A 16,635-nucleotide genomic window follows, 5' to 3' on the forward strand; every position below is an offset into this window, starting at 1 on the left:
TGAAAATTGTTTGATTATAGTTGAAAATTGTTTGATTATAGTTTAAATTGTTTGATTATAGTTGAAAATTGTTGGATTATAGTTTAAAATAGTTTGATTACAGTTGAATTGTTTGATTATAGTTGACAATTGTTTGATTATAGTTGAAAATTGTTTGATTATAGTTGAAAATTGTTGGATTAAAGTTGAAAATTGTTTGATTATAGTTTAAATTGTTGTATTATAGTTGAAAATTGTTGGATTATAGTTTAAATTGTTGGATTATAGTTGAAAATTGTTTGATTATAGTTTAAATTGTTGGATTATAGTTGAAAATTGTTGGATTATAGTTTAAATTGTTGGATTATAGTTGAAAATTGTTTGATTATAGTTTAAATTGTTGGATTATAGTTGAAAATTGTTTGATTATAGTTGAAAATTGTTGGATTATAGTTTAAATTGTTTGATTATAGTTAAAATTGTTGGATTATAGTTGAAAATTGTTTGATTATAGTTTAAATTGTTTGATTATAGTTAAAATTGTTGGATTATAGTTGAAAATTGTTTGATTATAGTTTAAATTGTTTGACTATAGTTAAAATTGTTGGATTATAGTTGAAAATTGTTTGATTATAGTTTAAATTGTTTGATTATAGTTTAAATTGTTTGATTATAGTTGAAAATTGTTGGATTTTAGTTGAAAATTGTTTGATTATAGTTTAAATTGTTTGATTATAGTTGAAAATTGTTTGATTATAGTTTAAATTGTTTGATTATAGTAGAAAATTGTTTGATTATAGTTGAAAATTGTTTGATTAAAATTGTTTGATTATAGTTGAAAATTGTTGGATTATAGTTGAAAATTGTTTGATTAAAATTGTTTGATTATAGTTGAAAATTGTTGGATTATAGTTGAAAATTGTTTGATTCTAGTTGAAAATTGTTGGATTATAGTTTAAATTGTTTGATTAAAGTGAAAATTGTTTGATTATAGTTGAAAATTGTTTGATTATAGTTGAAAATTGTTTGATTATAGTTTAAATTGTTTGATTATAGTTGAAAATTGTTGGATTATAGTTTAAAATAGTTTGATTACAGTTGAATTGTTTGATTATAGTTGACAATTGTTTGATTATAGTTGAAAATTGTTTGATTATAGTTGAAAATTGTTGGATTAAAGTTGAAAATTGTTTGATTATAGTTTAAATTGTTGTATTATAGTTGAAAATTGTTGGATTATAGTATAAATTGTTGGATTATAGTTGAAAATTGTTTGATTATAGTTTAAATTGTTGGATTATAGTTGAAAATTGTTGGATTATAGTTTAAATTGTTGGATTATAGTTGAAAATTGTTTGATTATAGTTTAAATTGTTGGATTATAGTTGAAAATTGTTTGATTATAGTTGAAAATTGTTGGATTATAGTTTAAATTGTTTGATTATAGTTAAAATTGTTGGATTATAGTTGAAAATTGTTTGATTATAGTTTAAATTGTTTGATTATAGTTAAAATTGTTGGATTATAGTTGAAAATTGTTTGATTATAGTTTAAATTGTTTGATTATAGTTTAAATTGTTTGATTATAGTTGAAAATTGTTGGATTATAGTTTAAATTGTTTGATTATAGTAGAAAATTGTTTGATTATAGTTGAAAATTGTTTGATTAAAATTGTTTGATTATAGTTGAAAATTGTTGGATTATAGTTGAAAATTGTTTGATTAAAATTGTTTGATTATAGTTGAAAATTGTTGGATTATAGTTGAAAATTGTTGGATTATAGTTGAAAATTGTTGGATTATAGTTGAAAATTGTTTAATTGTACGTACAATAAAAATGTAATTGTTAAACTTCTTCAGCTCTATATGAAAATAATGACTTCTGTTGATGAATTGCGTTCATAACAATAAAACCCTGTAGTCAGAAGGGAAACGACCACATGACTTAAACGGTTTAAGATAAGATAAGACAGTGGGAACAGGCCGGGACAGTGATAAACATGATTTACTGAAACAGTTTTTCTTGAGACGCTTCAGTGTGTTTGGCTTCAGAACCGACGGGACGTGATTCGATCCTGAGGCTGGATCTGAAACACGTCCATGATTATTGCATGAATTATGGGAACAAACTATTTACCGACTCAGAGGCAGATTGTTATCCTGTAATAACTAGCAGCAGAACGACTGAAGGTTCGTGTCCTCGGGTGAAGTCAGGACTCATGGAGTCACTCAGGCCTCGTGGATCCAGTGACACTTCAGCTTCTACAGGGACTTTCAGAACCTTTTGCTGAAGACAAAACTGTTGCTATTTTGATGCTCAATGAAATATCTTATGATATTAATTCAACATCGACTCTTATTGAAGCATCAATGAAGTCGACGTCAAGATGTGGATCTACAGGTCGAGGAGGTTGAAGGACTATGTGTTCTGGTCCAGGAGACAGTGAGACTCCACCATCCCCCAGAAGTCTTCGGTGCATCTGTTCTTGTTTCCTTTAACACCATTTTTGACCTTTTCGCTGCGGCGGCGCTTCCTCAAGTTGGAAGCAGCAGGAATGCCATTAGCCGCGAGATGGTCAGCGAACAACACTGGACACCAAGTCGAGCGAATCCAGAAGGAACTGTGAACGAGGCTGAAAGGGCAAATATTATCAACCTGTGTTTGCAGAGATGAAGCAGATCTGCTGCTCAGGAGCGAACCTCCTGTTCTCAGAGTTATTAGTGTTTCTGGAGAGAAAGAAACTGAAGAATGGAAGCTTCAAGATTCTGTGCTCACACCTTACTCTGTACTGTGTGTACTCAGTACTTTATGTACTCAGTACTCTATGTACTCAGTACTCTATGTACTCAGTACTGTATGTACTCAGTACTGTATGTACTTTATACTTGCTGCAGGAGGAGCAACGACAAACTGGATTTGTTACTTTGAGTGTTTGACAATAGTGTCGTATCATCTGGATTATAGTTGAGTTATAGTTAAAATTGTTTAAATGTAGTTGAAAATTGTTTGATTATAGTTGAAATTGTTTAAATGTAGTTGAAAATTGTTTGATTATAGTTGAAATTGTTTGATTATAGTTGAAAATTGTTTGATTATAGTTTAAATTGTTTGATTATAGTTGAAAATTGTTTGATTAAAGTTAAAATTGTTTGATTATATTTGAAAATTGTTTGATTAAAGTTAAAATTGTTTGATTATAGTTGAAAATTGTTTGATTCTAGTTGAAAATTGTTTGATTCTAGTTGAAAATTGTTTGATTATATTGAAAATTGTTTGATTATAGTTGAAAATTGTTTGATTATATTGAAAATAGTTTGATTATAGTTGAAAATTGTTTGATTATAGTTGAAAATTGTTTGATTCTAGTTGAAAATTGTTTGATTATATTGAAAATTGTTTGATTATAGTTGAAAATTGTTTGATTATAGTTGAAAATTGTTTGATTAAAGTTAAAATTGTTTGATTATAGTTGAAAATTGTTTGATTATAGTTGAAAATTGTTTGATTATAGTTGAAAATTGTTTGATTAAAGTTAAAATTGTTTGATTAAAGTTTCAATTGTTTGATTATAGTTGAAAATTGTTTGATTATATTTGAAAATTGTTTGATTAAAGTTAAAATTGTTTGATTATAGTTGAAAATTGTTTGATTCTAGTTGAAAATTGTTTGATTCTAGTTGAAAATTGTTTGATTATAGTTGAAAATTGTTTGATTCTAGTTGAAAATTGTTTGATTATAGTTGAAAATTGTTTGATTATAGTTGAAAATTGTTTGATTGTAGTTGAAAATTGTTTGATTATAGTTGAAAATTGTTGGATTATAGTTGAAAATTGTTTGATTAAAGTTTAAAATTGTTTGATTATAGTTGAAAATTGTTTGATTATAGTTGAAAATTGTTTGATTATAGTTTAAATTGTTTGATTATAGTTGAAAATTGTTTGATTATAGTTGAAAATTGTTGGATTATAGTTGAAAATTGTTTGATTATAGTTTAAATTGTTTGATTATAGTTGAAAATTGTTTGATTATAGTTGAAAATTGTTGGATTATAGTTGAAAATTGTTTGATTATAGTTGAAAATTGTTTGATTCTAGTTGAAAATTGTTTGATTATAGTTGAAATTGTTTAAATGTAGTTGAAAATTGTTTGATTATAGTTGAAATTGTTTGATTATAGTTGAAAATTGTTTGATTATAGTTTAAATTGTTTGATTATAGTTGAAAATTGTTTGATTAAAGTTAAAATTGTTTGATTATATTTGAAAATTGTTTGATTAAAGTTAAAATTGTTTGATTATAGTTGAAAATTGTTTGATTCTAGTTGAAAATTGTTTGATTCTAGTTGAAAATTGTTTGATTATATTGAAAATTGTTTGATTATAGTTGAAAATTGTTTGATTATATTGAAAATTGTTTGATTATAGTTGAAAATTGTTTGATTATAGTTGAAAATTGTTTGATTCTAGTTGAAAATTGTTTGATTATATTGAAAATTGTTTGATTATAGTTGAAAATTGTTTGATTATAGTTGAAAATTGTTTGATTAAAGTTAAAATTGTTTGATTATAGTTGAAAATTGTTTGATTATAGTTGAAAATTGTTTGATTATAGTTGAAAATTGTTTGATTAAAGTTAAAATTGTTTGATTAAAGTTTCAATTGTTTGATTATAGTTGAAAATTGTTTGATTATATTTGAAAATTGTTTGATTAAAGTTAAAATTGTTTGATTATAGTTGAAAATTGTTTGATTCTAGTTGAAAATTGTTTGATTCTAGTTGAAAATAGTTTGATTATAGTTGAAAATTGTTTGATTATAGTTGAAAATAGTTTGATTATAGTTGAAAATTGTTTGATTATAGTTGAAAATAGTTTGATTATAGTTGAAAATTGTTTGATTATAGTTGAAAATTGTTTGATTATAGTTGAAAATAGTTTGATTATAGTTGAAAATAGTTTGATGACAGTTAAAATTGTTTGATTATTGACAGTGAGCGACACTCGTCCTCACCTGTCACTCCAGCACTACAGACATAATCTCACGTAAACGACCAAAAGCGTGCGTTTCAACGACACTCCTGAAAAACCGACAACTGATTTTCTTGCCTCCACATCCTGCCGTGTGTTTACACGCCGCGCTCCAATCCAAACAACAACGTCAAGTCGAGCGCTCGCCGCTCCACGCCACCCAACCCCAAACAAAGCCCGTCTCTTACTTCGGGAATCGAACCAGCAATTTGTGAACGACATGTTCTGCCGGTCGTCTCATTAGCATAGCTGAGCCGGACTCGCCGCCGCTCTGGTATGTTCGCCCGTGGATTCCTCGGCGACAGGGTGTTTGTGACGGCGGCCATTGTCACGGGCTGGCGGGGGGTTCAGGGGGGGGGGCGAGGAACCTTCCATTAGTTAAGCACACATGTGTTAAGCCAGGTTATTGTTGACTTAGCCAAAGAAACCACAGCCGGCCTCGACCGCCCGTCATACGTAACACGAGACGCAAGCCAGGAACTTTATTTGCCGTTGGGATTTGTGGCGATTTCTCTGCAGCGCAACAAAGTGGCTCCTCGTGGATCCCGGCGATGATGCGGAACTACTTCGCCGCCACGAGGAGGGAAAAAATGATTCCTGCGTGCAGGGAACTCCGAGATCCCGGGTCTTTGAAGTGCGGCTGGTGTTGATTTGCTGATTCACGACGACCTACTTGCTATTCCGGCGCAATAATGAAGAGGCTAAGAAGCGCCGTCACGTGGTCGCACTCTTTGTAGCACTTGTTGAATCCTGAGCAGCCGCCGCGCATTCACTCCCCGAAAAGGATGAAAAAAAGTGAGGGGAGTTCTGAGGAGGGGAGGGGCTGAAGGAGGGGGTGAGCGAGGGGGTGAGCGGGGGTCAATCCTCGCCTCTATTCAACGACAAAAGCCTCCATTACGACCATCTTCCGCCGCGACTCAAGAAAACGTTGCAGCGAGCGAGGCGGGCGTGAAAAGCGTCCGTAACTCGATCCGTACTCGGCTCGGCGTAGACGAGCGATGGCCGTTGCACTGATTAAGGGTGAAATACCCGGCGACCTCTGCGCTCGGGGTATCTTTTCATTGAGGAGGAGAGGGGTCAGAGGTCACCCTTTGACCGCCAGAGTTACCTAAACCAACACTGCTGGGTCTCACTGACCTGGAAACCGGCACTTGTAACGGCAAAGAAGGAACGATTGTTTCCGAGGATACAGTGATGACGCTGTGGTGCGCGAACTTAGACCACTAGTTAAAGTACTAGTTAAAGTACTAACTAGCTCTTCAACATTGTTGGTTAATATGGTGGATTTACATGATATCAGGACTTCTATTGAGTTTAAAGCTTAAAGTTCAGTTACAAAGTATAGTGAAGTTTAAGATGTAAATAATAAGTTATTATAGTTAGAGTTAGTTAGCGTTAGTTAGAGTTAGTTAGAGTTAGTTAGCATTAGTTAGCTTCAACACCTCTTGGAAACTTTTAGTGCGTTAAAAAAAGACAAGAAAATGTTGACGTCGGTTTATTGTTAATCCTTCAACTTATCTAATTGAGATCAATTAACTTCATTCTAAATCACTTTTCTTCCTGGATTTAAAGAAAGTTATATTACCTGAAATACTTTAATAACTTATTTTGTAAACTTTAATAGAAGTATTGTATTATTGTAATTGTATTTATACTTGTGTTTTTTTTGTTAAAAACACAAGTTGAAACTCAGTATCAACATGTAATTGTATAAAAAAAAAATATATTTAATTATAATAATCATGTTTAAAAAGTAATTATACTTTTTAAACATGATTATTATAATTAAAGACCATTTTTTGGAGGTTAACATGTAAAATAATGTTATTATAGTTATTATAGTAAGAGTTAGTTCTTCTAAACTTCTTGGCAACTTTTAGTGCATTAAAAAAAAAAAAAAGAATGTTAAAGAAAATGTTGACATCAGTTCATTGTTAATCCTTTAATTTTTCTACTTGAGATTTTCTTCTTGGATTTAAAGAAAGTTTGATTCACTGAATTACTTTAATAACTTCTTTTGTAAACTTTAATAGAAGTATTGTATTATTGTTGTTGTATTTATACTTGTGTTTTATTTGTTGAAAAGACCAGTTGAAACTCACTATCAAAATGTAATTATATCAAAAAAATGATATTTAATTATAATAATCATGTTTAAAAAGTATAATGAAGTTTAAGATCTAAAATAATGTTATTATAATTGTTATAGTTAGAGTTAGTTATAGTTAGTTAGCTTCAACATTTCTTTGAAACTTTTAGTTTGTTAAAAAAAAGACGACAAAACTTATAGAAAATGTTGACATCGGTTATTGTTAATCCTTCAATTTATCTAATAAAGATCAATTTAATAATTACTCTGATTAATACTTCTTGGATTTAAAGAAAGTTAGATTCACTGAAATACTTCAACAACTTTAATAGAAGTATAGTATTGTTGTAATTGTATTTATACTTGTGTTTTATGTGTTAAGAAACACTTAACAACATGTAATTGTATAAAAAAAAGATATTTAATTATAATAATCATGTTTGAAAAGTATAATGAAGTTTAAGATCTAAAATAATATTATTATAATTGTTAGAGTTAGAGTTAGTTAGATGTAGTTAAAGTTAGTTAGCTTCAACTCCTTTGAAATACCTGAAATACTTTAATAGAAGTATAGCATTATTGTTGTTGTATTTATACTTTATAGTTGAAAGTAAACATCAACATTAAGTTGTAAAATCATAATAATATTAAATGAAAACAACCATTAAAGGCTGCTTTGAAGTCACGTCGATAGTATTCGTTCCACGACGTTTCAATTATTTCCAGTCGCTCTTCAATCAAGTCGAGCAGCTCTTGAGCCGTGAAGTGAGTCCTCGGCTCGATCAGGATCCAGAGACTTCATCAGCGAAAAACTGGTCCTGGTCGTGGACTGACCGACACAGAAACACCTGCCGGTGTCTCCGAACCCGGTTTGTTCTGGAGAACATCTCCACGTCTGAGAGACTCGAGGAGAAAAGGTGAGGATCTCCCGGGAGCAGCAGAGAAAGGGTTAAGGAAGTCCAACCGGTGCTAACCAGTCACTCCACTCACACAGCACCTGAGGGGGGTGCTGCATTTATCAGCCTCTGAACACACACACACACACACACACACACTCCTGCATACACACAAACACACTCATATGCATGTTTCAGCAGCAACACACACACACTTTGGTGGAGCCTGAATTCACAAGCCTCTCTTGACTCTTTCACCTCTGAGCCATGCTTTCTTAGGCGGGGGGGTCACGGGTTAAAGGGGGGGGGGGTCCGGGGGTCTGGGGGTCTGGGGGTCCATACTTGGCTCACAGAAAATAAATAAATGTAAAGACTGGAATCTCCGGCGATGCCACCGTCGTGCATAGATTAGCCGGCGAGTTGTAGAAAGTTTAATAAATTCTATGTATTTTTGTGTCTGACATTTTTTTCTCTCTCTCTCTCTCTCTCTCTCTCTCTCTCTCTCTCTCTCTCTCTCTCTCTCTCTCTCTCCGCTACAGTCGCCTCTGCCGGAATAAATTGGTTTGTGAATAAATGAGCCCCCTCTTCTCCATCTTGTTAACATCACCCCCTTTGTGCACGTTCTTTTTTTTTTCTCTTCTGCCCACTTCAACTTCGTGCCCCCAGGGCTTATATTAAAATACATATGGAGGGAGATAATGCACACACAATGCAGATTTGTTAAAGGACGTCACGGCGGAACATCCGCAGATAAGACTCGGGGAACATTCTGGGATGTCGAGAAGAAGGTTGTTTTTTTTTTTTAATTGACAACGTTTGAGGAGGTCCCTGTGTCTCCGTCCTCCTGGAACGCTCCGTCCTATAAGATCTCCTCGAGACTCCACCTTATTTAAAAATAGTTCAGTCCATGAATGACTGGAGAGTCGTTCCTGTAGGTGAACCTGGAGGCTCTGGACGTACGATCGGAATCAAACGTTCCTGAACCTGAAGAATCCCTGAGAGGATTCAGACAAAAGAGAGACTTAAACGTGGCGCTCGTGTTATTTAATTCTCTCAGATTAAATGAAGTATTTTCTTCCGGGTGATCTTTCTCATTTCCATAATCAGACATGGAGGACCGAGGGCTCAGTGTTAAGAGGAGGGAGGGACTGGGGGGACGGGGCGGGGGGGTCGAGTCGGGGGGCCCCTGCTATTCATTCTGTGGAGCTCTCAACTCCAACCAGCCACTCAACCATATGGAAGTCCAGGGATTTAAATTATTTAGCCTAATCGCTTCATTACTTTTCATGTCGGACCAGTCGAGTGATCCTTTAATTTGGCCACTTGATTCCACCCTGCAGAGACAACACACACTTTTTCATGCTAACTTTTCTCTTTTCTTTCCCCAACGTCGTCGCGACCATTATTGTCGCCATTATCAGTGTCGTCCGGATCAGAGCGTCGGCGAGAAACTCTCGTTAAATCCACATTAAACATGGGTTTTTGTATATAAAAAAAAAAAAGATCAACCATCCGATCGCTGAGCAATCTCTGCCAAAGCAAACGTCTCGGCGGAAGGAGGGTCTCGATAAGCAATGTGCACTCATGTCTGAGGAGGAAACACTGACATGACGCCTAATGAAGCGTGAGCTCCGCACTGGAGGAAGCAAGTTAGCTCAGCCACAGCGCAGCAACAACAACACACACTAATACCATCCAGACCATAAATTAAAATGGACATGAAACAGGTCAAGTTTGCTGGGCATGATATTTCTCCTCCCCGTCCCCCCCCTCCTCCCTCGCCGTCCTTCAGCTAATCTCCTCGGGTCGGTTCCTGGTTCAAGTCTTAATGGGCCAATGAGAGAAACATTATTCCCAGAATTTCTCATCGCGATGGACGGAATGTGAAACGCTCTTAATCGTATGCAAATAACAGGAGCAGTGGAGGGGTGACCCAGAATAGCTGAGCAGCCAGCAGGGACCGAACACACACCAGAACACACACACACACACACACACACACTAGAACACACAGATAGTACCTGATCTAGAGCCACCGAGGATCTGGTGATTTCCTCGCTGTCCGACTTGGATCCTCCCTCCCGGTCGTCGATCACCAGATCGATCGGCATCTTTCCTTTCAAGCAGCTGATGTACCGATGACAGAAGTTATCACACAGCTCGTGGACCTGCAGGGACATCCAGGCACAGGCGTCTCACTCGGGAACCAAAGCACCACAAATTAAACATCGAGGGAAGATGATGGAAATGTTTCATTTGACTTTGTTTCAGGATGTAATTATATGTATTATGTATGTGTGTGCCACTTTAAAACAAGTCATTCTTCAGATGTCAATCATGTTGATTAAATACATCTTAAAAAATACAACTTAATAAATAAAATAAAAGACTACTTACGAGACAATTTGTATTTAAAGATACTTCCAAATAATGGAAAAGTTTATTTTAAATGTATTTCGCATTACATTTAAAAAAACAAGTTACATGGCAATAAAGTAGTTAATTAAAGTTTAAATATATATCAACGTAGTTTATAAAACATATTCCATATGTTTGTTTAATTGACGTCTTTATGAATATTTCATTTGTTCGTATCGACTTTTAAAAAACCGTCATTAATGGGATTAAAAATTAAAATGTTTTCTTAAAACATATATTTTAACCGGCATTCCTAATATGCTGTAATATCACAATTAAAACATCTATTTATTGTTATTTTAGATGTATATTTAGATATATTTATCAAATAAACACGCGGGTCATACTTCCTGCAGGCGAAGGTGTGACCGAACCACCTGTACTAAGTGCGCAGCTTCACTTTCATCGTTTAGAAAATAGAGATATCGTCGGAAATTGACATTGACAAGATGAGTCCCGGGCCAGGCCGCCCTCGACACCCGTGTCAAATCCTGCGTCGTTATAGCAGTGGTCATTAGAAGGAGGGTCACCCGCTCCGGCTTTCACTCTGCGCACTTATTACGTTATCATGGGCGACGTGGCGTTTGGTTGCGCCTCGGAAATGTCAAACGCAAACACTCGCTTGACCTCTCGAGGAGAAAAGATGCGTTTACGGGCCGAACAAGTTGTGACAAGTGTTGCCTTCAATGACAACAAGTTTTAAGAGTCGTTTGCGTTTCTGTGTTTAAAGAAAAACCAACTGTACGACGCGCGCGCGCGTGTGTGTGTGAAATGTTCATTAGCGCGCGCAGGTTTTTGGGCGCACACGCACGTGCTGCTCGTAACAGCTTCTAATTAAACCTCGAAGAACAAGAAGAAAAAAAATGGCGGCTTGATTGATTTTGACGCTAATTACAACCGACCAGCAAAAATACGTTTATGCAAATGAGCAGAGATGGACTTTAGAGGGAAAAAAAAAGAGAGAGAAAAATTACCTTCTCGAGCTCCAGGAGGTGAAACCGTAACACTTGAATGGCTTGAATCATCTGAGGAGGAGGAGGAGGAGAAAAAGGTGGATTAAAAAAAAAAGGAATAAAGTTAAAATATTGAGTCAAACGTCGACGTCAGAGAATCAGCTGAGATAAGAATTAAAGACACGATCATGAATGGAGTGTGTGTGTGACAGCAGCGTTTTATCTGTACACACAACCCCGGGCCATCTCACATCAAACACACACGCGCACACACACACACACACACACACACACGACAACATTTAGACTTTGTGTTAATCTTGCACAGCAACACTTTCAACGCGTCATTATTTGAATAAATGTTCTCACCAGGTTATCCAGCTCAGGATTCGATGAAAATAAAGGTTTCTCTGCTCGGATCTAGAAAAATAAACGTTAATAGAAAAGTGATGGTTAGTTGAGCGAGTAACTAGTTACACAGAAATATAATGTTACCATTCAACACGTGACGAGATCAATAAATAAAAACAATTATAATAATAATATAATGTTACCATGAGATCCATTAAACACATGACGAGATCAATAAATAAAAACAATTATAATAATAATATAATGTTACCATGAGATCCATTCAACACATGACGAGATCAATAAATAAAAACAATTATAATAATAATATGATGTTACCATGAGATCCATTCAACACATGACGAGATCAATAAATAAAAACAATAATAATAATAATATAATGTTTCCATGAGATTCAACACAGGACGAGATCAATAAATAAAAACAATTATAATAATAATATAATGTTACCATGAGATCCATTCAACACATGATCAATAAATAAAAACAATTATAATAATAATATAATGTTACCATGAGATTCAACACAGGACGAGATCAATAAATAAAAACAATAATAACAATATTTACATGATGAATTTTAACCTAATACTATCAACTTGTCAACATATAGTAAGAAAAGGTTTAACAGGATGATGTTCAAACTCTTCAGTGTCAACATGTTTTTTTAAAAGTATTTTTGAAAAAACTTCCCGGACCTGTTTCGCAAACACTGCTATGTCCTCGTTGAAGGATTCCGATGAACACACGTCTCCTCCCGCCACCCCGGGCTCTCTGGGGGTGCACGTCGCTAATTCACATTTCTCAAAAATCAGTGCAAGCAAGGGGAACAGGGGGTGCCTGCGAACACACACACACACACACACACATAAGAACGGGGTCAAGACGACAGACTCCGCTTGAGATGGAGCCAGTCTTGCTGCTCTGAGACCCCGAACCCACTGGGACTTCTGGGGCTGATGATGCACAGACTCAGTGGGATTCTAGCTAAAAATTAAAAATAAAATAAAAAGCCCTGGAGTCAATATATTTGTTGCGTGAATTAAAGCAAAAAAGTTCTGATTAAATAAATGTATATGTGGCGTCAACGACACACACGTAATTATTTTTGGTAATTTAATTTATTTTAACAAGTTTCGAAAGTTCAATTAGGTTTTGTTTTTGATTAATTTTAATTAAAAATGACATGACTCAGGTAAATTACCTATAATGTGATATTATAAAATTACAATATCAGTGACGTTTATTCTTTTATCAACTTTTTATCAACTTTTTTTTTTATCAAGGTGAATAAAAAAACGGATTTAACCGCAAACAGTTTATCTAAGTAGATGTCAACGTCATACATTACTTCAACATATATTTTCATTTGGATTAAACAAGTTGACAAGTAGGTCGGAATCAAAGTGCAAATGAAGCTGAACTCAAGTGTGGATAAATATGTTGGAATTATCTCCACGTTTAATAAAAGACATGCTTTGAACATTTTTTAATTGGCTGATGAAATAAATGGACAGTTTAATTAAAAACTCTCTTTACGGCTCGATAAAGTCATTATTCAGCGAATTATAAATAAAGTCTCCAATAATGTGCAGATTAAAGTGTATTTTAGGAACATCTAGTCGGACTTCACGAGGAGACACAAGAAGTTGAAGCTCCTGGTCTAACTGGACTCCCCCAGCGCGGGTCCTCCTCCCCGGGGTCCCTGGCGCTGCTCTGCCCGGCAGGAGAGCTCCTTCCCCGGCGTGAACAGACGAGCAACACGTACCCGTAAATAGCGTCTTTATCTCTCTTGAGAGCGTCGTTGACCGACGAGCCCATGCTGGGGGGCATGGTGTTGGTGTGCGCGGTGTGCGGGTACTGGTGCGAGTGCAGCTGGGGTCCGTGGTTGAGGTGCACCGCCTGCATGGAGCGCGCGCCGTGCGGGTCCCCGTACATGGTGGTCGGGATGCCCACCCCGTCCATCCCGTAGTGGGGCAGGTCCTCGTACTGCGGGAGAGACGCACAGATAAAAACACTCTTCTTTCAGGAGTGACAATATGAAGCTATTTTCAGCTTTTACTTTAAAGCTATATTTTTAATATCTAAAAACAAGTAGAATTAAAACTGTCTTTACATCCAACACGAGACAAAAGTGTGTTTTATGTTTGCTTCTCTACTCGTATTTTAAACAGTAGTGTGTATTTATGAAGAACGTAATTTACATTTACTTACTGCTATTTTTAAACTTTGACTAATATTAATTAAAAAAAAACTTTTCCTTTAAACACTTTATAATCGATTTACATTTACGTGTATATTTAACGTTATACGTTTTGACATTTAATTGTTGAAAGTTTCACAACGACAAAAATAAGTCCAAATAAATATTCAAAACGATAATAACTAGATTTAAGGCGATAGTAACACTTGTTAACCAGAGAGTAAAACATGTTTATTACACATTATTCGACGGTTTTTGGTGAAGATTAAAATAAAAAAGAAGCTTGATTTCTTTGTAGAGACGCAACAAATGGACGTCGCGCGTTTCTTCCATTAGAAACGTAACAAGTGAATCAACTTTCTCTTCTACTTTGACAATTTCACTCCTGACGCCGTGTTTAATAAGTTTATTTTTTACTTCACTATAGAAGCTTCTGTTCGGCTTTGAAAAGCGTGTCGTCACGCGTTTGTTTTGGACTTTTGGAAAAACTTCTACACGCCTTTATAAAAGTGACATTGAGTTTGTTTTTATTTAATTCTACCAACATGTAATTTGAATATTACGCACGTCACGATCCTCGTGGCCTCGAGGGTTTTTAAGTGAAGTTTAATTTGAATTAAATGAAAATGAGAAATGTGTTGAAATAGTCGCAGTTTGAATCCCGTCCTCGTGGGTCTTTCTCAACTTTCTGTGGATCCACGCGCGTGTGTGTGTGTGTGTGTGTGAGTGTGTGTGTCAGGGATCCACGGCACCGGGACCACATTGACTCGGAGAAACTTTTCTCGGGGTAGATCTCGTCCTTACGTACCCGTTGCGCCATCGCCCTCCTGACTCCCGGCTCGTCCCTCGTTCACTGGAGAAGAACCTCCTGCGCTTCCAGCGTGGACCCGAGACCAGAAATCCCCAAAGAATCAGGAGGTTTCACGCAATTTTTCTTTTCTTTTCTCAAAGAAGAAATCCGCCTTTTTTTTTCTTCTTCTTCTTCTCGAGAGTCAAGCCCCGCCGCGCGCGCTCAAGTTGCGCCAAAGATCCTCCGGTTCTCCGGTGAAGAAGAAGAAGAAGAAGAAGAAGTGACACACGCGCTCGTCCTTAACCGAGAAAAGAAAAAAAAAGAAAGAAGAAGAAAAAAAGAAAATAGTCCCTCAGACAGAAGTGGCGGCGCTCATGCTCGTCTCCCCGGCTGTCAGTCAAAAGTAGCGGCTGAAGGATGGTCCTGGAGAGAGGAGTGGAAACCGAGCAGCTTCTCCTCTTCTTTCTTTGATCCCTCGCTTCTTCCAGCCTGGATTTTCTTATGCAGAAAGAACGGATGAAGACGAGGAGGTGGAGTGATAATTCTGCCTTTTTCTCTTAAAGGAGCCACGATCGATGCCGCGCGTCATGTGGATGTGGAGTGTGTGTGCGCGTGTGCGCGCGCGAGGAGCGTGTGTGTGAGAGTGTGTGTGTGTGTGTGTACAATGGATGTGTGTGTGGAGCTGAGGAGGAGCTGGACCAGACTGCTCGAACCCGGAAGCAGTGGTGGCCATAACAGGTCGCGTCTTACACAACGAGCCGGGCTGGAGCAAGTGGTGCGTTCAGGAGGGGTGGGACGAGTGGGACGCGCGGGACCCAAGGAGACCCCGTGCGCGCACACAACACGTCCTCGTGCTCGTGAATGATCGTGGAATGGATGGAAATGTGGATCTTTTTTTTATGATCGTTCTCGTGAATCCACGCGCGCGTAAACAAACGGACGCGATTCCTTTTTGACGCCAAATCTCACCTTAAAACATGTGCGTTTATAATATTTGACAACAAGTTGAAAACACCTGAGTTTTCTGTGAGTTTTTGGTGATAAAAGTAAACATTTTTTAAAAAGACACGCTGCGAAAAGAATATTCAGATCAAAAAGTACTTTAAAATCAACGCGTCGTTACTGAAGATTTATCTCGAAACTTGTCTCCACGTTTATTGGCCCCTAAATATGTTCTTTATTTCCATCCACAGACTCGTTCCTCCCGCGCCTCCCCCCGCGCGGAGCTGAGATGGGTCGCTCCAGTCTGACGGCTCCACCAATGGCAGGCGCGCTCCGGGACCCGAGCCCTCGATTGGCTGCGAGCGTGATCGATCAGGGGCTGATTGATCGGCTCGCGGGGCCACAGAGACGAGGGGCCGCCACACACAGAAACACGGCTTGATAAGAAGATCCGGATCGAGTCTGGTGTCCAGGGTTTGTTCGGACGTTTGGCATAAAAACCAACGAAACCCAGAGATTTGAGCCGAACTTGACGTTAACTTTACAAACAGTCGCTTCAGGATCTTAAATATAAGTTAAAATATTAAAACAACAATTACGCGTTTACTGAACGAGGAATAAACATCAACGTTAAGACTTAAATTAAGTCATTTGAACGTGAAAGAAAAAGTTAAATAAACAAAATGCAACATAATTTAGAAGAGTGCAGATGAATAAAACAAATATATTTAGTTTAATATTAATTTATTTAACCAACTTCTTACACATTTTTCTTTTAGATGCGATATTTGCGTTTTATCAAAGTTTTATTGTAATGTTGTATTTATACTGTTTGTTTGAATCCAACTTAAAACGTCAACAAACGTTGTTTTCTAACGTACAACATTAATTCTAGTAAACATACACAATACAAGCGTCTTCTTAACCTAAATATTTTATTAAGTTTAAATTGTTTTTGCTGGTTCTA

At 36.2% G+C, this 16,635-nt stretch overlaps 1 protein-coding gene across 2 annotated transcripts in view; it reads right to left on the bottom strand.

The window, feature by feature from the left end:
• Positions 1–15,415, bottom strand: part of meis1b (Meis homeobox 1 b) — a 94,382-nt gene extending 78,967 nt beyond the window's left edge. For both annotated transcript variants that reach the window (XM_087802030.1, XM_087802029.1), the window contains exons 1-6: positions 14,745–15,415; positions 13,502–13,722; positions 12,432–12,573; positions 11,731–11,781; positions 11,383–11,433; positions 10,012–10,158 (exon numbers count right to left, since the gene is read on the bottom strand). In XM_087802030.1, the coding sequence (XP_087658156.1) occupies positions 10,012–10,158; positions 11,383–11,433; positions 11,731–11,781; positions 12,432–12,573; positions 13,502–13,722; positions 14,745–14,756 (624 nt within the window). In that variant the 5' untranslated portion in view covers positions 14,757–15,415. The remainder of the gene's footprint in view (positions 1–10,011; positions 10,159–11,382; positions 11,434–11,730; positions 11,782–12,431; positions 12,574–13,501; positions 13,723–14,744) is intronic.
• Positions 15,416–16,635: the final 1,220 nt, after the last annotated feature.

This window comes from Callionymus lyra, chromosome 11 (genome assembly GCF_982586985.1).
Source record: "Callionymus lyra chromosome 11, fCalLyr1.hap1.1, whole genome shotgun sequence".
NCBI lineage: Eukaryota > Metazoa > Chordata > Actinopteri > Syngnathiformes > Callionymidae > Callionymus > Callionymus lyra.